This window comes from Coenobita brevimanus, chromosome 101 (genome assembly GCF_032717465.1).
Source record: "Coenobita brevimanus isolate Jiangsu-jjx chromosome 101, ASM3271746v2, whole genome shotgun sequence".
NCBI classification, from domain to species: Eukaryota; Metazoa; Arthropoda; class Malacostraca; order Decapoda; family Coenobitidae; genus Coenobita; species Coenobita brevimanus.
The window spans coordinates 13,103,848-13,125,403 of NC_137054.1; the positions used below are offsets into that span (position 1 = coordinate 13,103,848).

The following is a 21,556-nucleotide window of genomic DNA, read 5'->3' on the forward strand; positions in this document are numbered from 1 at the left end:
TCCTCCCTGTTCCCCAAAAGGAAAATTGTAGACTCCGGATCAAAAGTACCTTTGGCCTGCAGTCCACCGGGTTACAAGTAATGCTGATACATTTTCGTCTTGTTACCATCAGACGATTAATTTGGCTTAGGAGAGAAGTATAGAACTAAGACACGGAAATAATTGCATAACGGGGAGTGAATTCAGAGGAAGGAACAAACACGTGTCGGAATAAAGCACTTTACAACAACTGACATATTCTCTTGATTTATTCTTGCTACATCCAGATGATTTCATTCATATTAAGCGGGAAACCTGTCGTGGTGAAGGGGTCATTGAGAGCTATATCAAACCCCCGTAGTTAGAACTTTGTCTACCCTATTAAGAATAAAACGTTTGGAGGCAATAAGAAAAGGTAAACAATGAGTCAGGGGATTAAAGAATATAAGCACTTCACTCCGATCACATATAATATCACTGCTACAACGAAGCGATTTTACTGAGCTTTGGGGAGACGTTCTCAAGCTGGAGGAGTTAAATGACACCCTCCTTCATGCCTGCACTACGACACATCTGTCTTAAGTTGAATAAAATTGTCAGGCTGTATCAGGAATTAGAAAAAAAACGCGAACACCTTCTACAGGTATGAAACGCTGCGATCGATCTGCATACGAGCTCTTCACTCCCAGGCGCCTCTGTAGCGGGAAAGGTGGTGTGGCAGAGTTGACAGAGACGTGCTGATTAGACAAGACGCGGGTTCGATCTCAGGCTAAGACAGGGAACGTTTTCATGATCTTTCACAAGGCTTTGCACATCCTCCGCAAATCCCACCTACATGTCACAAAAACGCCCTCGTTAGAACCATCACGCCAGCCCTGAAAAAGAGAACCCTCGTCATAATCTCCCTTGACGACAAAATAAGAGAGAGAGAGAGAGAGAGAGAGAGAGAGAGAGGGGCAGACAGACAGACAGACAGACAGACAGACAGACAGAATGTGAGCCGGCATATACAAGTACATAACTCTTACTTTTTACCTTTTCTTTCGCCCTTTCTTTCTTATTCTATACTCATCCTGCGCGTCTTTCCCATTCTTTCTAGGTGCAGGCATTCTCGGGGAACACCCACGACCCTGCCTGGGGAACTAGTTTTCTCGACCCTTGAGCACGGCATCAGTCGCAAGGTCACTCGCGTCGCACCCTTAGTATATCTTTCCTCAAACCGGTACGCATATCCTATCTTCCCTACCGCACATACCCCTTATGTCTGAGTAAAGGGGACGTTGGAGCAGGGTATATCGGTGAGTCTGAGAATACTGCGAGGGGCAAAGAGTTAGAGGGGTGGTGATAGGTAGTGTTAAATGGAGAAATACTGTGGAGGTTATGCAAGGGCAGTGGGCGGGACTTGTGTCGGATGGGGGGGGGGGGTCTTCTAGGGGTATATAAGGGAGCAGAGCAGAGCAGGGACAACACAAGCACCAAGAGTTTTCTGCACGCTCACTCAACCCTCAGTCCTCGCCATGAAGACTGTGAGTAGCGCCGCCTGGGAAACCTATCAACCCAGGAAACTTTATCTTTTCTTAACCCTCCGTCAGGCTCAGCTCGCCTTCTCCCGAGGCAGCTCCTTTAGTGATAGAAGAAAAATATCCATAAGCTACAAAACGTTGATCGAGATAGTTTCTGATCCCCTAATGTGAGATAAAGTCTTGCCTCTTTCCTCCAGCTGCCACCAGAAGACTTTGCTTACTTTAGGAGAGATTCCCCTTTTTCAAGCTTCGCCCCGAAAACAAGGAAAGTGGTTTCATTCCCCCACATTCACTCTCTCTCTCTCTCTCTCTCTCTCTCTCTCTCTCTCTCTCTCTCTCTCTCTCTCTCTCTCTCTCTCTCTCTCTCTCTCTCTCTCTCTCTCTCTCTCTCGTTTATAATGATCTGCACCAAAGCAAGAATAAAAAATTCAACTAGATCTAGCTTATTATTCTGCGGCTTACCGCGATCTCTTTACCTTTTCCACGTAACAAGTCACTGACAGCGAGAATCTCCCTTCATTCTAGTTCTCTTCTTCCATGCGCGCCTTTCGCCTTAGTGCATAGTTGGATTTTTGTAATTCAGATCTTTTTTATATATTCTTTCCTCCATCGTGGCATTCCCTTTCCTCTCACTCCTTCCAATTCCATCTCTGTCTCTGTCTCTCTCTGTCTCTCTCTCTCTCTCTCTCTCTCTCTCTCTCTCTCTCTAGCCCTTCATAGTCCTTGGGAACATCGCTAGCAAAACTTTCACACTTTTCTCGTTCCTAGTATTATGGACCTCTGCCTCACATAACACACAGTACCACCTTGTCTTCATATACAGTACATCCAGCTTCAACAGATCAAACGCTGATTTCCCCTTCAACACGCTCCTCAACACCCAAGTAATTTCGTCCCTTCTTCTGCTCCATGGCTTACTCTTGGTTCCATGTCCTGCTGTGGAACCAGAAGTGAACCGCAAAAATAATATGGAGATTTCATTTCCTCCCAACCATCCCCATTTCGATATACTCTTACATCGTTCTGCTCTGTCACCACATCCTGCATCTCATCATTTCATTTACTCTCACATTCACTCTGAAGTTCCTCCTCTAACAAACCTGACAACAAGCGGTTTAATTCTGCGCCCAATCCGGGAGATATATATATATATATATATATATATATATATATATAGTACACGAGTATATACTGCAGGCTGGTCATTCTCAAATATCAGGACCACATTGCCTAGACCCAGGCTCCTACCCTCCTCATGGGGCAACGTAGGATTGGATGATATATATATATATATATATATATATATATATATATATATCATCATCATCATCAACAGCCGTTGAATTCCACTGCAGGACCGGCCTATTCCTACCAAAGCAGGGACGATACAGCCAATGTATCTCTACCCAGTGGCTTAGGCTGTCTGGTAGAGACTGTATGTAGGGTGAGAAGTGCTTGTGAGTGTAATTGTAATGTTGGAATGGCTTTGGATGTGTGTGTAGTCTGTCAACCAAGTGTAATTGGCCCGCTTGAAGCCGACTGGGTGCAAGCATACTAGTATGCGACACTGGTTCAACCACAGCACCCCTTGTGTTCGCCAAAGCGGTCAGTGGCTTGGTGAACGCTTCCCAAAGTTTTTACAACTCTGGCGGGAGGCGAACCCGCGTCCACCAGCGTGCGAAACGCACACTCTACCACTGTACCACAGAGGCTCCATATTATATATATATTTTTTTTTCATTCATTCATTGCCAGACGCCATGTATCCCAAACGGGGTGGCCAAGGGCTTAAAGTTAATTGTTTTACAGGGAGGGGCACTAATCCTCCACCAACCCCACCTGACACGTAGGGAGACCGTTATGCCAACAGCATCTGGTGTTCCCAGGCGGTCTCCCATCCAAGTACTAACCAGACCCAACGTTGCTTAACTTCGCTGATCGGACGGGAAGCGGTGTACTCAACGTAGAGAGAGAGAGAGAGAGAGAGAGAGAGAGAGATGTTTGCAGATGACATTGTCTTAATCTCCCCTTTCATTCCTTTCTCCCACTCTAAATTTTCCCACATATGCTTCTTCATTTTTCGATTTCCCAACTTTTGCATTGAAGTGTCCCATGAGTATAGTATATGTGGTCTTTTCTTCTTCCAGAACCTAGGAGATGACGTCATAAAATGTTCATATGAACTTTGGGACGTCAGTGCATATACTTGTATTACTTTCAGGATGAATTTTTTTGCACAGCCTAATTACAATCCATGCTATGCTGTCATACTGCTGAATTTAACAATGTTGTCTGCAAAATTTCTGTTAATTAGAAATCCTGCACCACTAACTCTTTCATTTCGCCTTCCTCTGGAGAAAAATAGGTGGTTGCTGTTTCGGAGCTGAATGATTTTTTCTTCACTCACTCAAATCTACCACATTCCAACTAATGTTATCTAATTCAGTCATTAAGTTATCAAGTTTGTAATCTTTTGCAAGGCATCTTACATTGTACGTATAGATCTTCATGGACTTAAGTTTGCTTAATGTCAAGGTCTCCTTAAGTTTGCTTAATGTCAAGGTCTCTAATTTGCCGAGACTGTGCCTACTCACTTCCGGTGGCACACTTCACGTAAGCACAGGAGGCAGTGTGACTGAACCTTTAGTAGACGATGATCCACCAGCAACGCCCGTCAAATAATTTGCAGCAGAATTCATGTTTGGTTGGGACGATTGTGGCAACTATTCTCACCTCCCTGCCACATAGTCTCTGGTGGGATGTAATTTCTGTGCCACTTTATTCATATAGTCGGTGGCGTATAGGGGATCCCATGGTCCACGCCGTCTAAGACGGTACCTCGTATATCTGCAAGGCCCTCCCCTATCCGCCATCCGGGGACGTGCCAGGTTGCAGTGGAATTCTGCCTTTGTATGTATATAGATAGATAGATAGATAGATAGATAAACAGAGAGAGATGGGGGCGCTATGTGGTAGGTGGGGGCACTCACCATCCACTCGCTTGATGTAGTGCTACTTTGGGTGTCTGCCCTTTCTTCTCTTCCTTCCTTCCTCTTCTGTCATTCTTTTCATCATTCTTTCCTCTTCCTTGTGTCTACGGGTGACTTTACATTCCTTCTTCTGTCTTTCTGTCCTTCATTCTTTCCTCTTCCTTCTGGCTATGGGTGATTCTACTCTGAATAACAAGCTAAATGGTTTCCTGTACACCAGGAAACCATTTACTACGTTGGGTGTTAACCAAATAGCCAAATTATGGCCCTTGGTGGTTTAGTGGGTAATTATGGCGCTCCAATCGGATTGAGCCTGTGAAGGTTAATATCCAGGGGGTGGTTGGGGTTTATTGCTCACGTAATGCCACGCAGGGAAGAGCTGAGGCTAGTCACTCTCATCTTCAATGTCAGGACTAAGTTGCCTAGCCCCGGGCTCCTACGCTCCTCAAGGGGCAACACAGGATTGGATGATGGATGGATATATATATATATATATATATATATATATATATATATATATATATATATATATATATATATATATAATTGTTCACTTACTTATAGAATTATGTATCCGTGTCCAACATTACCTCAACCAAATATTTCAAAGGATGCCAAAATCGTATGTACTGCAATATGATTTATAACAAATGTGAAGCTAAAGTCGAAAAACAATATTCTTTATTTCTCTTGCATGTGTGTGTGTGTGTGTGTGTGTGTGTGTGTGTGTGTGTGTGTGTGTGTGTGTGTGTGTGTGTGTGTGTGTGTGTGTGTGTGTGTGTGTGTGTGTGAATCAACATCATTATGACAGTGTATGTGTCCCTCCCTCGTGCAGTCGATAGGCATTAACCTAAACCTGTTTTTCCCTCAGCTGTCTCTGGTTCTGCTGGTGGTGGTGGTTCTGGCAGCCATCGTGGTGGTACAGGCCTTCCCTGACCCCCTGGCCGACCCCTACCCTGACGCAGACGCCCTTCCTGACCCAGACGCGCACTGGGGGAGGGGATACGGACGCAGGTTTGGATACGGACGCGGCTTTGGCTTTGGTGGCTTTGGGGGCTATCGCAGATTTGGTGGCTTTGGCCATCGTCACCATGGTTTCTACGGGTAAAGGCAACAGCAGCAGACAGTGGGACGGGCTACTAAAATGATCTTTCTACTTGTGACCATCGAAAGCCTCTCGGAAAAAAAAAAAAAAAAAATCTTCAACACCAGTAGCAAAGAAACTACAACAACTTAGATCACAACAAAAATTATTTCTGGTAAAGACAAGAGGGGCAGAAAGTGAGAGGGGCTACGGAAATCAACATCCTCCTACCACAACAAGCTCCTTGAAAAATCTGAACACCTGTAGCAAAGAGGATAACAGGAAACGACAACCTGGGAACACGATCAAAACCTGTCCTGTTTACCCTTCTCCTCCTCCTTCCTGCAAATCAGAATTATGTGTCACTGTCTTTACTCTGTGTATTGTTAGAGTTTTTTTTTTTTTTCACCTTCTTGGTCTGTCCGGCATTTACCTGGAATGAAATTAAATGCTTCATCTCTTATTATGTGTCTTATTTATTTCCATTTCCTAATTTCTGAATCATCATTATCATCATCATCATCATCATCACAATCCTAGGTTCATATATTAGAAAAAGAAAACAACCACAGCAAATTCAGCAATATACAGTATAAGGCCTGTGAGAAGGGCCACACATCTATTTACTTATTCAGATTTTCAAAGTTCTCGTCTCTAGGTCACACACACACACACACACACACACACACACACACACACACACACACGAGGAGCATCTCAAAGAGAAAAAATGACGACATACAGAAAAGGGCAAATGGAGGCAAAAGGTAACAGAACCACTTGTATTTTCGAGGTAGCTATGATTATGGTAACTATTCTAAGAGCCTCAGGTAGGGATAGCAGAGTAAGTTATCCCCGTCAATACGGTGACGTCTTATTACAGTTTATTATTGCAACAAAAAGACTTTATTCATGATAGGAGAGTAAAGGTGTAAATAAAGACTATAACCACTTCAGTTTGACAAATCTATCTTAAGGCAACTTAAATCGTCTTGAATAGCAAACTTCAGTCGTCTAGAAGCGGTAAGAAATCTACAGAAGAGTGAGAACAAAAATGCCCCAAAAGACGTTATCGTAGCGAGGTGTAAAAATAATGTTCATCAGAGGAGTCACATGCTCTCCCCGCGCATCTCTCATTCACTGCTGACCATGAGGTAGTGAACTCCCTGATCTCCTCCATCCATCACCTCCACTCATTCATTCGCTCTGGGCCCTGATAAACCTCAGCAGTCATACCTGCTGATCCTAGACGACTCACAAGCCTGAAAGTAGACTCAGAGAAGTACTGTAGGTAAATGAGAATATAAACAGGGAATTAAGTATCATCTTAATGTTTGCTGAGTACATCGCGAGAAAGTCGACTTGCACGAGCCATGTCTTAATGCTGTACAGATATCACTGTTGTTGTGTTTTGCTGGTATAAACAATCTTCAGACAAAACTGGGAGAGTATCTGATTCTCTGACTGCTCCGAGGACTGAAAACTACAACTCATTTATATTTATATTTATGAATCATATATGTTTGCCTCATTAGAACGATGAATTCTGTTCTATTGAATTCTTCCAACATCTAAATAGAATAGTTTTATAGTTACCTGATTAAATTAAAGTAGTTATCACAGAGATAGAGTTAATATCTGATAACAAGAGCTATGACAATATGGTAATAGTCAACCCCTTATTATCACCCTTCAGGTGTAGGAGGCCGAGGCTAGGCTAACGTAGTCCAGTGCATTAAAGGGTAGATGACCTGCCTACTTTCCCCAACGGCATGACGTGATCGAAAAACCTCCAGTCACCTCTTGCAGATGGAACCTAAGCAAGGCCGTCACTCCGACCGCGGCGCGCCAACCGCTAGACCACCAGGTTCTAAGACTGGTCCTTGTAACCCCTTCACAACAAGAGGTCCTTCCTAAGCTGAATAAAAATCGTCTGGTGATAGCAAGAAAGAAATGTAAAAGGCGTCGTTGAACTGAAGGAGTGAATGGGAAGTGTATCTAACCCTTTAACAGGTGATGAAGAGGGACGCCTTCACGTGCTGGCACCGATGCAGCCGGACAGTTCCACTGCCTGGTTTTGCAGACGTCCCTCAACTCCTGCTCTAATCCCCCAGAATGAGGATGGTCGATTGCTGGAGAACAAATCAGGTGTGTAGTCTACCAGGTTAACATTCAGATGAGTCTGGACCCACTACAGCAAACGGCAACAATAACAACAATAACCCCTTCACATCAAGAGGACTTCCCTAAGCAGAGTAAAATCGTCTGGCAACAGTTGAAACAAAATATAAGGGGTGTCATCGTACTGAAGAAGTTAAAGGGGGTGTTCCTGATCTTTCCTCAACGAGAGGTACTTAGCCGAATAAAATCGTCAGGTGGTTGGAGGAATAAAGAGTATCATCATCTTGAAGTTGTAAATCAGTGCCAGAATATTTGGCATGGCAGGACGTAAGACGAAGGACAGGACAGAGAGAGAGAGAGAGAGAGAGAGAAAGGGAGAGGGACAGAGAGAGAATTACGAATACGCCAAGATAATTATCCCCGCTCAGTTTCGTTTAGTGCAGTGAGATAATTAAGAATAATGGGTGTACCCTGAAACTACACTTGTTTCTCTCTCTCTCTCTCTCTCTCTCTCTCTCTCTCTCTCTCTCTCTCTCTCTCTCTCTCTCTCTCTCTCTCTCTCTCGAAGAATGCAGCAGAACCTCGTAAAGTGTTAAGGCAGGCATTTCGTGACAATGATTTGGGGGTTACACAAACCTATGACTGGTTTAACCGCTTTAAAAACGGACGAATGTCAACAAATGATGATGCATGTCCTGGTCACCCTTCCACCAGTTCATCTCCTGACAATGTGGTCAAAGTTCGTGCAACCATCCTCGAAGATCACAGAAGGACAATCCACGATGTTTGTGACAATTTCAGCCTATCGTATGGAACTTGCCAACGCATTTTGTCTGGCCACGTGAGGCGAAACCGTCTAGGCAACCGGCGCACAAACAAATGGGTGCTTCACCATGACAATGCACTCGTGGACACAACCTTTGTTGTTCGGCAGTTTCTGGCATAAAAAAAAAGACATGGTTCTCCCCCACCCCCTGTATTCACCACATTTGGTCCCCTGTGATATTTTTCCTCTTTCAGAAAATGAAAATCCAGCTTCAAGGACTACGATTTGACACCACTGAGGAGATCCAGGAAAAAATCGCAGGAGGTTCTGAACAAGATGGTGCTCAAGGACTTCCAGCAGCGTCCTGATCGTGTGAGAAGCGCTGGGATCGAAGTCTGCAAGCCCAAGGGGATGGTGGTGATTAGGAACTGAAGTTAAGTTTTTTCCTTCACTAGTCAAATTTCGGGAACTTCTGGGCAGCATCTCGTAAGTCAGCCTTCACACAGAACGTCCACGGTGAATCTGCCCACATGACGCCAAATGCACATAAGGCGTCCCAGTGGGTGTGTCTGGTAACCACGGGACCGGACTGATCCAATGGACTGACTCCGTTTATGTCTGTCTTAACACTAGTCTATGTCTGTCTTAACACTACACAGCAATTTGCTACGTCCACGTACGACTGCTACTTAGTCCCGCATTTGACACTGTTGGTACATGAGTGAAAAACTGCACTGATGTGACATTTTACATCAGTATGGCAAGCGATAAAACATAGATCATCTACCACCTCTTGCTGGGCGGAAACCAGTGTCATGGGACTCTTTGATTAGGCCTAAAATTGTCATCTCATCACCTAGAATAATGAACTGTAATAAATTGACACAAGAATATGGTGCTAGTCACGAAGTGTTGTGGAAAGGATGTACAGCCGCAGTATAGTCTTTTTCTGCCACTGAGCTACGTGAAAAAAGCTGCAAAGGAACGAGACTGTGGGCCAACCTAAAAAAAAAAATAAAACACGAATTATAGTACCAGCCTGAAGATGTCAATGCACAAAAGCGCCCGGGACATTTTCGTGTTTCATTTTTCCTTGTGGATGTGGATGTGTATCTATGACTTACAGGTAGCCAGGTGATGTATTTGCCTTTAATTATTTATTTATTTACATACACACACACACACACACACACACACACACACACACACTTACTTGAACCATGGCTCAGAGAAAGAGAAAGGGGTACAAAGTGGCACAAAAAAGGCAGACATTGACACAACTATCGGTCCCTTCGAGTGGAGGGGTTAGGAAAGTCACCAGGGTAATTATCTCCGCATAAATAATCAAAAAAGTATAGCGCACGAGGGGTGCATGAATGAGTAAGTGGGTGGATGGATAGGTGAACAGATGGGTAGGTGGAAGGGTTTGTCGATAAGTGGCTGTATGGGTGGCTGAGTGGGAGGATTGATGAATGGGTGGGTTGGGAGATGATTGATGGACAGGTGGGCGGATGAACAGTTGGGGTGGTGGATGAGTGGCTAGGTGACTGGATGGGTGTGGCTGGGTGGAAGGATTCGTGAGTGGATGGAAGGGGGACGGGTAGGTGAGTGTGTGGGATGACTGATGAATGGCTGTGTTTGTGGGATAATTGATCGACATGTGAGTGGATGGACGCTTAGACAGGTGGGTGAGTGGCAAGGTGGATAGGTGCCTGTATGGGTGTGGGTAGTTGGGAGGATTCGTAGATGGCTGGGTGGGTGGACGTATTGATAGGTGGGTGGATGGACGGTAAGGCAGGTTGGCGGTGGATGGATCGGTAGGTAGGTGAGTGGGTGGGTGGGTGGATGGATAGGGAAGTAGTGGGTGGATGAATAGATGGATGGATGTGTGGTAGGTGGCTGATGGTTGAGTTGTAAGGATTGATAGACGGATCGGTGGTAGTACATGATAAACACAGACTCACAGGATCCAGGGCAGATTACTACATTTTCAACTGAATCTACGTTACCAAAAGTATTCCTAAACGCTAAGGTACAAAACATGAAGGACAAACGATATAGCGCGTCCTCGTGAAAGAAGACCCCTTGATGTTTTCGTACAGTGTGATCAGTTCTGTGGAGTTAGTGTGATTTTTCTTCATCTTCTCTGTCTCTCTGTCTGTCTGTCTGTCTGTCAGTCTCTCTCTCTCTCTTTCTCTCTCTCTTATTTGTTTACCTTTGCTTTTTATTTTTTTAGGAAAGACAAGGAGAGGTACTACGTTCCCATCCTTCTTGCTCTTTCCACACAAAACAGTCTTAGAACAGAAAAGTGTTGCTACCATTTTTTTTTTCTTTTGCGGGAGGGACAAGGAAACAATAAGACTGAAGCATTCCGTGCCTCTTGCTCTCCCTGCAAATCGATGTCAGTTATTACGGGGAAAATATTGATTAATGTATCCAGTCCAATGATGCCAGCGAGGTAGAAGAGACTAACCTAGACTCCTGACAGCGATAAGCGAGATAGAAAAGAAGCAGAAGAAGAGTAACAGGCAGGCATTTCCATATTATCCCCTCTGGAGCGTAGGGACCTGAGGCTAGGCTAGGGTAGTCCACAACGCTTAAAGGTACGAAACCGACTTAGGCTCCTGGTGGCACTGAATATGATAAAGTTAAAGATGAAGAAGAAGAAAAAGAAGAAGAGAGGGAGAAATGAAAAGGAAAACTCCGGTCACCTTCAGGACTCGAATTTAAGTGCGTAAGACTCAGCTCAACAGACGGATATATCGGAATACCCACGGATATATCGGAATAACCAAGGATATACTGGAATTACCAAGGATATAATTATCAGAATACCTAAGGATATATCGGAATAACCAGGGATATATCGGAATACCTAAGAATATATCGGAATAGCCAATTTAAAGAAAAGAGAGAAAAAAAGGGACTTGGAGGGAGGTGACTGCATTCCACTGACTTTTTTTTTTTTTTTTTTTTTTTTTTGCTACCATAAGGTGATTTTTTTTTAAACCACGGGGGATCCAGTTTTGGCGACGAGGTTTGAAAAAGTATCTATTTACCCGGTGAACTGAATTATCTCTCTAAGTTGAGAGGGAGAGAGAGATAGGGGGGGGGTACAGACAGATATACAGATTGAAAGGACAGATAGTGATGGTGATAAAGATATAGATACACATACAGATATAGGCAGGAAAATGAAGAAATTTAAAATCAAAATGAGGACGCTAAATGTCTTCAAAACGAGGACGTAATTAGGACCTTATTATGTTACAGTGTTTCCAGATTATTTTATTCAACTTAGGAGAGACTTGCTTTTTTTACTGAAGGGGTTGCATGTAGTCACAATTATTTTCTATGTATATCTTCACCTCAACTCATCCCCAGGTGAGATGAAGCATTTTGACTCTGCTCTTGCTGGGTCACTACACTACAACATCTTATTTATTTCAGTATTTCAGTGTAGGGTCCTCCATGTTAAATTTCTCTCGCCTGAAAGCAGACCACCCATTTAACCCACTTTCATTCTCCTCTCTACCCTGTCGTATATAACTGTCAGCATTAAAGTAATATGTAATCAATCCTCCGTTATTATTCTGTTGTTTAACCATATCACGTCTCCTTCTGTTAATTATGAATCACTGACAATGATAATCTCCTTTATGCCACTACATTCTCAGCAGTTCTCTTTTAGGCATGCCTTTTACTCGCCTGGCTGAATAAGCCTGTATAATTCATTATCTTTTTCATATCATCTTTTGTTAGCCTCACCATTCAGCTCACTCCCATCTCCCTGCCCTCTTTATCAATCTCCCATCATCCTTCTCCTCCATAGGGCCACATCACTTCAAAACACCTTGGTCAGTCCTTCCCATCACACTGCGTCTTCTTCCACACCTCTCTCTTACTGTCGTTTCTCGCTCTACCAAACCATTCAACCCACATACGTACCTGGGACACCTTTCCAACATCCCCATCCTCTTCAGGTTTCTAGTACCCATACAGTACAAACAACACTATGCCTTCGCCCACGCTCTTTAATAAGGGTTTCCTAGCTTAAGGGTTTTCTGCAGTTCCCTCCGTCGAGTCAACATCATCACGCTTCTCGTCAGCAAGTCTCCGTTCCCCTGCAGCAAGCACTTCCGCATGTTTCTTCTGGCGGAGTTACTGCACTGCTTGAGGGGGAGGTCAGCTCTCCTGGGACCTCCTCTCATCTTCTGTTCGACTGACGTTTCAGTTTTCTTTTGCAGCTTCAGGTGTGTGTTTTTATCGTGCCGTTGTTTTCCTTCGGAAATGAAGTTTTTCTTTTCTTCCCTCTGACTTTCTTCCTTCCGCCGGTGTCTCCTGCCTTCTTTTCTTCTCTAGGTGTTTTCCCAGCCCCAGTCCGAGGTAGACCTCATTTGGCCAATGTTACGCGCGTTTTCTTTTTCCTTTCCTCTTCCCCCCTCTCCTTTTCCTTCGTGACACCGTGTGGAAGGGGTTCTCCTCCCTCTATCTCAAGCGATAGGAGAGTTGGGGGAGGGGGGTGTTGTGTCGCAGTTGTCTTTCATTCTGCTTTTCTCCTTCTCCCTCCCCCCATCCCCTCGCCCTCCGCGGGCTTTTAGCTGTGCATTGTGGAGTCAATAAGCATTAACCTAAATCTATTTCACCCTCAGCTGTCTCTCGTTGTCCTGGTGGTGCTAGTTCTTGCAGCTATGGTGGCGGTACATCAGGCCTGCCCTGACGCCGTATAGCCACCACCAACAAGAGTAAGGGACAGTGAGAGAGGCTAGATAATCTCCATACCTGCGACCCTCAAAATCTCCTCGAAGATAATATTCAACACCTGTAACACGGAAACGACGACCTTGGGACAAAATCATCGAATCAGTTGAAGCGAGAGAGGCGATTAAAAGGACTACCAAGTCCACTCTGCGACGCTCACAAGTTCCACAAAAATTTCTGAACACTTGTCGCGAAGAGGAAAACAAAACACAACCTAATGACAAGATCACAACCTCCTTCTTCCTGCAAATCAAAACTATCACTATGATTCCTATGCTTCTTGCTAATCATTTGTCGCCTCGATATATTTTGCATTGGCCTGGAACAAAATTAAATCCATCCATCGCTTTACCTGTTTTATTTCAATTCATTTGTAGGGTAAATGTATGAGCATTATCCTCATCCTACCGCCCAGCCCCCCCCCCAAAAGAAAAAAGGTTTATTAGAATCGACCCTACATGACTTAGATATAAACGTCTGGTATTGGTTACGATACACAGAATACTAGAACACTTCCGATCATGAGAGGGTTAAGCTAATGGTAACAGAAAAGGTGTCAGCCTCATGAATAAATAGAACAGACCAACGTACATCGAGGTGGTATATGAAAACTGGATTTCACTGCCAATTTTGTCTCCTTTAACCTAATGATGACGTTATTTATATTTAGATTTGATGGTGATGAGGAACGCTTTCACTCGGTGGCCTGAAATAGCCAGGCAACTCCACTGCCCTGCTGTACAGACATGCTTCAACTCCCGCCTGTCCCCTAAATGGAGGATTGTGGACTGCGAATGAAGAGCATCTTTGGCCTGCAGTCCACCGGGTTCACAGTCAGAGGAGCTACATTACCGTCTTATTACCATCACACGATTTTATCCATCTTAGGAGAGAATTGTGGAATTAAGAAACCGGAAATAATTGCAGGGCAGGGAAGTAAATTTCTGAGGAAGGAACAAATGTCGGAATGAACCTCTACAACAGCTGACAGACCCGATACTCTTTTGATCTATTCTTGCTTCATCCAGACGATTTCATTCATATTAAGGAGCCCTTTCGTGGTGGAGTGGTCACTGAAAGATGTAACTAAACCCCTACAATTAGAAAACTATCTTTCCTACACAAATGAAATCGTCTGGTGATAAATGAAAACAAAAGAAGGCAACAGGGATTGAAGGGATAATCCACTTTGCTCCGATGACTTATTACTGCTACTATCAAACGATTTTCATAAGTTTTGGAGAGGTTTTTTGGAGCTGGAGGAGTTAGATATAACCCTCATTCATCCCTTCACTATGAGAGGTCTGTCCTATGCTGAACAAAATCGCCCGATGGTAGCAGCAATCAATCTGAAAAATTACGCGCGCAATTTTTCCACTCACTTTGAAACGGGCGCTCGGTCTGCATACGAGCTCTCTCCACTCCCAGGCGCCTCTTATGTGGGGAAGATGGTGTGATAGAGTATACAGAGACATGGGTTGGAGTTCCGGCGCGACGCAGGTTCGATCTCAGGCTAGGACAGGGTACGGTTCCATGATCTCCCATAAGGCTTTACAGATCATCCACAAGACCCACCGACATCATCCCCGTTAGTACCATCACACCAGCCCTGAATAAGAGAACTCTAGTCAAAATCTCACCTGACGACAAAGAAAAAATAAAATAAAAAAAGATAATGTGAACCGGAATGTGTTATTTTTTTTATTTGTTTTTTCCACTCGACCTGCGCGTCGTTCCCATTCTTTCCAGGTGCAGGCATACTCGGGGAACATCCTGGACCTAACCTATAAAACTCCTTTATTCGGCCCTGGAGCACGGCAACCGTCGCAAGGTTACTCGTGTCGCACCCTTGGGATGTCTTTCCTCACCCTGGTACAAACATCCTATTTTCCCAATAGCATACTCGTATACTTCTTATATATGCATAAAGAGAAGTTGGAGCAGAGTATATGGGTGAGTATGCAAGGAATGGAAAGGAGTTAGAGGGATGGTGATGGGTGGTGTTAACTAGAGGAATATTGTGGGGTTACGCAAAGGCTGTGGGCGGGACTTGGTGTGTCGGATGGGGGGGAGGGAGAAGGTGAGTTCCTCGAGGGGTATATAAGGGAGCAAAGCAAAGCAGGGACAACAAGAACGCCTAGAGTTTCCTGCACGTTCACCCAACCCTAAGTCCTCGCCATGATGACTGCGAGTAGCGCCGCCTGGGACACCTCTCAGCCCAGGAGACTTTATCTTAACCCATCGTAAGACACAGCTCGCCCTCTCCCGACGCAGATCCTTTGGTGACGGAAGAAAAATATCCATAAGACGTTCTAACCTACAAAGGGTTGATCGAGATGGTTTCTGATCCCTAGTGGGCGATGAAGTGGTTTTTCCCTTTGCTCCAGCTGCCGAAGAACGATTTTATTCACCTCAAGAAAGACTCCTCTTTGTCAGGCTTCTCTCCGACAGCAAAAGAAAGAGATCTCATTCCCTCACATTCACTATTTCTCCCTCTGCTCTCGTTAATAATGATTTGTCCCAAAGAACGATTAAAAAATTTTAAGCAAACCTAGCTTTTTATTCTGCGGTTTACCAAGGTCACTTCACCTTTTCCAAGTAATACATCACTGACAACAAGAATCTTCCTTCGTTTCACTTCCTTCTCTTCGACGCACGCCTTTCGCTCTATTACTTAGTTGGGTTTCTGTGATTCAGTTCTTTTTTATATTGCCTATCCTCCCTCTTGGCCTTCCCCTTCCTCTCATTCCTTCCACTTCCGATTTGCAAATCGTATCTAATAGTCTCTAATTAAACTGCGTCTTCCATTTCTCTCTCTCTCTCTCTCTCTCTCTCACGCTAACCATCTAGCCCTTCATAGTCCTGGGAATATCGCTTCAAAAACTTTCACACTTTTTTCGTTCCTAGATATTATGGACCTCCACCTTACATAATTATACGCAGTACCGCTTTCCCTTATTACACATCCATCTTCACCAGAAGAGAAGCTGACTTCTCCCTCAACACTCTCTTCAGCACCCAAGGAATTTCGTCCCTTCTTCCACTCCATGGCATACACCAGGTTCCATGTCTTGCTGTAGAACCTGAAGTGAACCGCTAAAATATTGTGCATATTCCACTTCCTCCCAACCTTCCTCATTTCGGTAGCCTATACTCTTACATCGCTGTGCTCAGTCACCACTTCCTGCAACTCATCACTTCACTTTCTCTCACATTCACTCGCAATCTCTTCTAACAAACCTGACAACAGATGCTAATTTTAATTATTAAGTCTGCGACCGATGCTATCATATACCGGTAAATACTGTATATATATATATATCTATATATCTATATATATATATATATATATATATATATATATGGATAGATAGATAGATAGATAAGAAAACGTAGAATTCTAATTATAAATAAAATGAGAATGATAAAGTTCCTCACTACGAGGACGTACGTAGTACCTTATTATGCTACTTCCAGAAAGTATCATTCCGCCCAGGAGAGACTTTTTTTTTTTTTTTTTAACTAGAAGGGTTGAATACAGCACTGAGTTTGGGTTATTCCTGCTGCCTCAAGAGGGTTTTATGGATATCTTCACCTCAACTCATTCCCAGGTGGGAATGACAGACTGATAATGACGATGGATTTATTTATTTATCTACCTGTTTAACTAATTATTTACTCATATAGCCTTTTATCAGTTCATATATATATATATATATATATATATATATATATATATATATATATATATATATATATATATGGAGTCTGGTACAGTGGTAGAGTGTGCGTTTCGTACTGCTTGAACCAGGGTTCGAGGGTAATAAACTTTGGGAGTGTTCACCCGGCCACGTACTGAATTGGCGGACACAAGGGGTGCTGTAGCTGAACCAGTGTCGCTTACTGTAAAGTATGCTTGCACCCAGTCGGCTTGCGTGGACCGATTACACTTGGTTCACAGACTACACACATCCAGTGCCACTCCAAAACTACAATTACACTTACAAGCACTTCTCACCCTACATACAATCTCTACCAGACAGCCTAAGCCACTTGGTAGAGATACATTGGTTGTATCGTCCCGACTTCGGTCGGGATAGGCCGGTCCTGCAGTGGATACTCAAACGGCTGATGATGATGATGATGATGATATATATGTATATATATATATATATATATATATATATATATATATATATATATATATATATATATATATATATATATATATATGTATATTGATTGCCTGACTTACTGATTCATTGATTTCGTTATTATTTACTCATTTATTTAATTATGTTTATTTAGTCAGTTACCTTAATTCTTTGCTTATCTATATATTTACTTTATTTTTTTTATTTATCTTGTTAGTATAGTTCCTTTCTTCCTTCTTTATTTATTTATTTATTAAACTATAAACCTATCTACTTCTTGCAATCAAACTACGTATCATTCGTTTCCTCTTGAGGTGCAGGTATCCTTGAGGCACATCCTGGGGCTAAGTGCATTTTCTTTTTTTTTTTTAACCTTCAGCACAGGAACTATCACAAGGTCACTGTTACCCCCCTTCCAGCATGTCTTTTCTCACCGCGTTACAAATGTCCACTAGATGCAATAAACAGGTCTTTTTATTAAGCAACGGGGACTCTGAAAAAGCGTTAGAAGATTGGACCCAACTACCAGGATGGTCTCCTTCGGTCGTATGATGACGTCATCAAATTTAGCTTTGGTGGTGAAGAGGAACGCCTTCACACTGTGACATGATATAGGCCGGCAACTCCACTGCCCTGTTGTACAAACATCTTTCAACTCCCGCCCTGTCCCCCAAAAGGAAGATAGTAGACTGCGAATAAAAAGCACCTTTGGCCTGCAGTCCACCGGGTTCACAGTCAGATGAGCCACATTTCCGTCTTGTTACCATCACATGATTTTATTTTGCCTAGGAGAAAATTACGGAACTAAAAGACCAGAAAAAATTGCACGGCGAAGAAACGAATTTCTAAGGAAGCAAAAAATGTCGGAATAAAACTCTTTAGAACAGGTGACATATTCTCTTGATTTATTCTTGCTACATCGAGAAGACTTCATACATACTATGGAGGAGATCTTTCGTAGCGCAGTGGTAATTGAAAATATATCTAAATCCACACATTAAGAAATTTGTCTCCCCAAGAATAATAAAATCGTCTCGTGGTAACAATAAAAAGTAATAATAATATTAAGAAGGCAATAGCGGACTGAAGGGTTAAGCCACTGTTCCCGATGACTTACCCTATAATTATATGGCTACTACCAAACGATTTTTCTCAGCTTTGGAGAGGCTTTCTGGAGCTGGAGGAGTTAGATATAGCCCTCCTTCATCCCCTCACTACGAGAGATCTGTCTTAAGCTGAACAAAACCACCCGCTGGTAGAAGCAATGAAACTAATATATATATATATATATATATATATATATATATATATATATATATATATATATATATATATATAAGCGGGCACTTTCTCCTATCGGTAAGAAACGCAAGATCGACCTGCGTTTCAGCTCTCTTCGCTCCCAGGCGCCTTTTAAGCGTGGAAAGTGATGGCAGAATGGATACAGACATGGGATGGTATTCCGACACGACATGGGTTCGATCTCAGACTAAGACAGGATATGTTTTCCTGATCTTTCACAAGACTTTACAGATCCTCCACAAGACCCACCGACATGTCACAAAAATACCCCCGTTAAAACCATCATACAAGCTCGGAGTAAGGGAACCCTAGTCAAAATCTCACATGACGACAAACAAACGAAAAACAAAGAAAGAAAGAAAGACAAAAAAAAGAAAAGGACAATAATGTAGGCCGGAATGTAATAATCTTACTTTTTTCTTCCTTTCACTGGACCTGTGTGTTGTTCCCCTTCTTTCCAGGTGCAGACATTCTCGAGGAACACCCTGGGTCCCCCATGAGCAACTCTTTTTTTTGGCCTTTGAGCATGGCAACTATCGCAAGGTCACCCATGTCGCACCCTTTGTATATCATTCCTCCCCTCTCTACATATATCCCATCTTCCATATACCATATATATAAGCCTTATACCTTAGTAAAAGTGACGCAGGAGAAGGGAATACAGGTGAGTCTGAGTATACTGTAAAGAGGAAGGGGTTATAGGGGTGGTGATAGGAGGTGTTAACTGGAGGAATATTATGGGTTACTCAAGGCCTGTGGGCGGGAATTGTTGTGCAAGTTGGGGTGGGGGTGGGGGGTTCCTCGAGGGGTATAAAGGGAGCACAGACGAGCAGGGACAACACAAGCACCAAGAGTTTCCTGCACGCTGACTCAGCCCTCAGTCCTCGCCATGAAGACTGTGAGTAGCATCGCCTTGGAAACCACACTGCCCAGGAGACTATCTTTTCGTAACCCTCCGTCAGGCACAGCTTGCCCTCTCCAGAAGCAGCTCCTTGGTGATAGAAGAAAAAAATCCATTAGACGTTCTAAGCTACAATGGGTTGATGGAGATGGTTTTTGATCCCCTTCTGAGAGATGAAGTTGCTTTTCCCTCTCCTCCAACTGCCGAAGAACGATTTTACTCACCTCAAGATATACTTCCTTTGTTAAGCTTATCTTCTCTGACAATAAGAAAAAGAGACCTCATTCCCCAACATTGACTCCTCTCTCTGCTCTAGTTAATAATGATTTGTTCCAAACTCTGAATCAAATAATCTTAAGCAAACCTAGTAAATTATTCTACAGTTTACCGCGATCTCTTCACCTTTTTCAAGTAACAGATCACTGACAACGAGAATCTTCTTTCGTTTCACCTTTTTCTCTTCCACGCACGCCTTTCGCCTTAGTATATACATTTAAGCGACTCAGTTCTTATTATATATCTTTCCTTCTTCTTAGCATTTCCCTTCCTCACTCCTTCCATTTCCGATTTGCAAGTCGTAACTATTAGCCTCATCATACTGCGTCTTCTCTCTCTCTCTCTCTCTCTCTCTCTCTCTCTCTCTCTCTCTCTCTCTCTCTCTCTCTCTCTCTCTCTCTCTCTCTCTCTCTCAAACAACCTAGTCCTTCATAATCCTTGGGAACATGGCTTACAAAAACTATCATACTTTTCTCGATCCTAGTATTATGGGCCTCTGTCTCAAATACACTATACCACTTTCCCTTCATGTATATCCATCTTCACTAGAACAGAAGCTGATTTCTCCTTCAACACTCTCATCAACACCCAAACAATTTCGTCCCCTATTCCGCCCCATGGCTTACTTCAGGTTCCATGTCGTGAAGTGAAACATGAAGTGAACAGTTAAAATACTGTAGGCTAGCTAATGCATTCCACTTCCTCCCAACCTTCCTCATTTCGGTATACTCTTACATCGTTGTGCTCTGTCACCACATCCTGCAACTCATCACTTCACTTTCATTCACATTCACTCTCAATTTCCTCCTAACAGAAACCTGACAATAAATGCTAATTTTAATTTTTAAGTCTACGACCAATGATTTCATATACGGTATATGTGTGTGTGTGTGTGTGTGTGTGTATACATATATATATATATATATATATATATATATATATATATATATATATATATTCATTTATTTATTCAGCCAGTTATTTCTTTATTTCGCTAACTTACATATTTCAAATGGACGTATCCATGTCCAACATTACAAAGACTAAATATATCAATAGTTGCAAAAATCGTATTAAATTTTCTACGAGTATCTGGGAAATGTAACACTAAATGAAAAGAAATATTATATTTAATTTTACTTGCATTGTGTGTGTGTGGGGGGGGGGGAATGAACATCATTACGACAATGTATGTGTCCCTCCCTCATGCAGTCGACAGGTATTAACCTAAACCTGTTTCTCCCTCAGTTGTCTCTGGTTCTGCTGGTGGTGGTGGTTCTGGCCGCTATGGTGGCGGTACAGGCCTTCCCTGACCCCCTGGCCTACCCATACCCTGACCCTGACGCCCTTCCTGACCCAGACCCGCGCTGGGGATACGGACGCGGCGGCTTTGGTGGCTTTGGGGGCCGTGGCGGATTTGGTGGCTTTCGCGGCTACTACGGCTAAAGGCAACAACAGCCGACAGTGGGAGGGGCTACGAAAATCATCCTTCTACCTGCGACAAAACAAAAGCCTCTCAAAAATAAAAATCCTAAATACCTATAACAAAAATCTTAAACACCTGTAGCAAAGAAACTACAACAACTTCAAGACAAGATCACAACAAATATGGTGACTGATAAAGACAACAGTAGAAGAAAGTGAGAGAGGCTACAGAAATTTTCCTGTTACCATAAGTTCCTCCCCCAAAAAAAATGAA

The 21,556-nt window shown here is 43.1% G+C and overlaps 1 protein-coding gene and 1 pseudogene across 3 annotated transcripts; one reads left to right on the top strand and one right to left on the bottom strand.

The window, feature by feature from the left end:
* Positions 1-1,450: 1,450 nt before the first annotated feature.
* Positions 1,451-21,539, top strand: LOC145414829 (uncharacterized). 3 transcript variants are annotated; one of them, XM_080284248.1, is made up of 2 exons: positions 1,451-1,505; positions 5,364-6,039. In XM_080284248.1, the coding sequence occupies exons 1-2, from the start codon at positions 1,497-1,499 to the stop codon at positions 5,598-5,600; spliced, it is 246 nt and encodes an 81-aa protein (XP_080140374.1). In that variant the 5' UTR covers positions 1,451-1,496; the 3' UTR covers positions 5,601-6,039. The 3 variants fall into 3 exon arrangements, with proteins under 3 accessions (XP_080140374.1, XP_080140375.1, XP_080140376.1); XM_080284249.1 differs by lacking the exon at positions 5,364-6,039 and adding an exon at positions 21,106-21,539 and having other exon boundaries at positions 1,472-1,505; XM_080284250.1 differs by lacking the exons at positions 1,451-1,505; positions 5,364-6,039 and adding exons at positions 19,541-19,578; positions 21,106-21,539.
* On the bottom strand, positions 3,364-3,482 carry LOC145415237 (5S ribosomal RNA; annotated as a pseudogene).
* Positions 21,540-21,556: the final 17 nt, after the last annotated feature.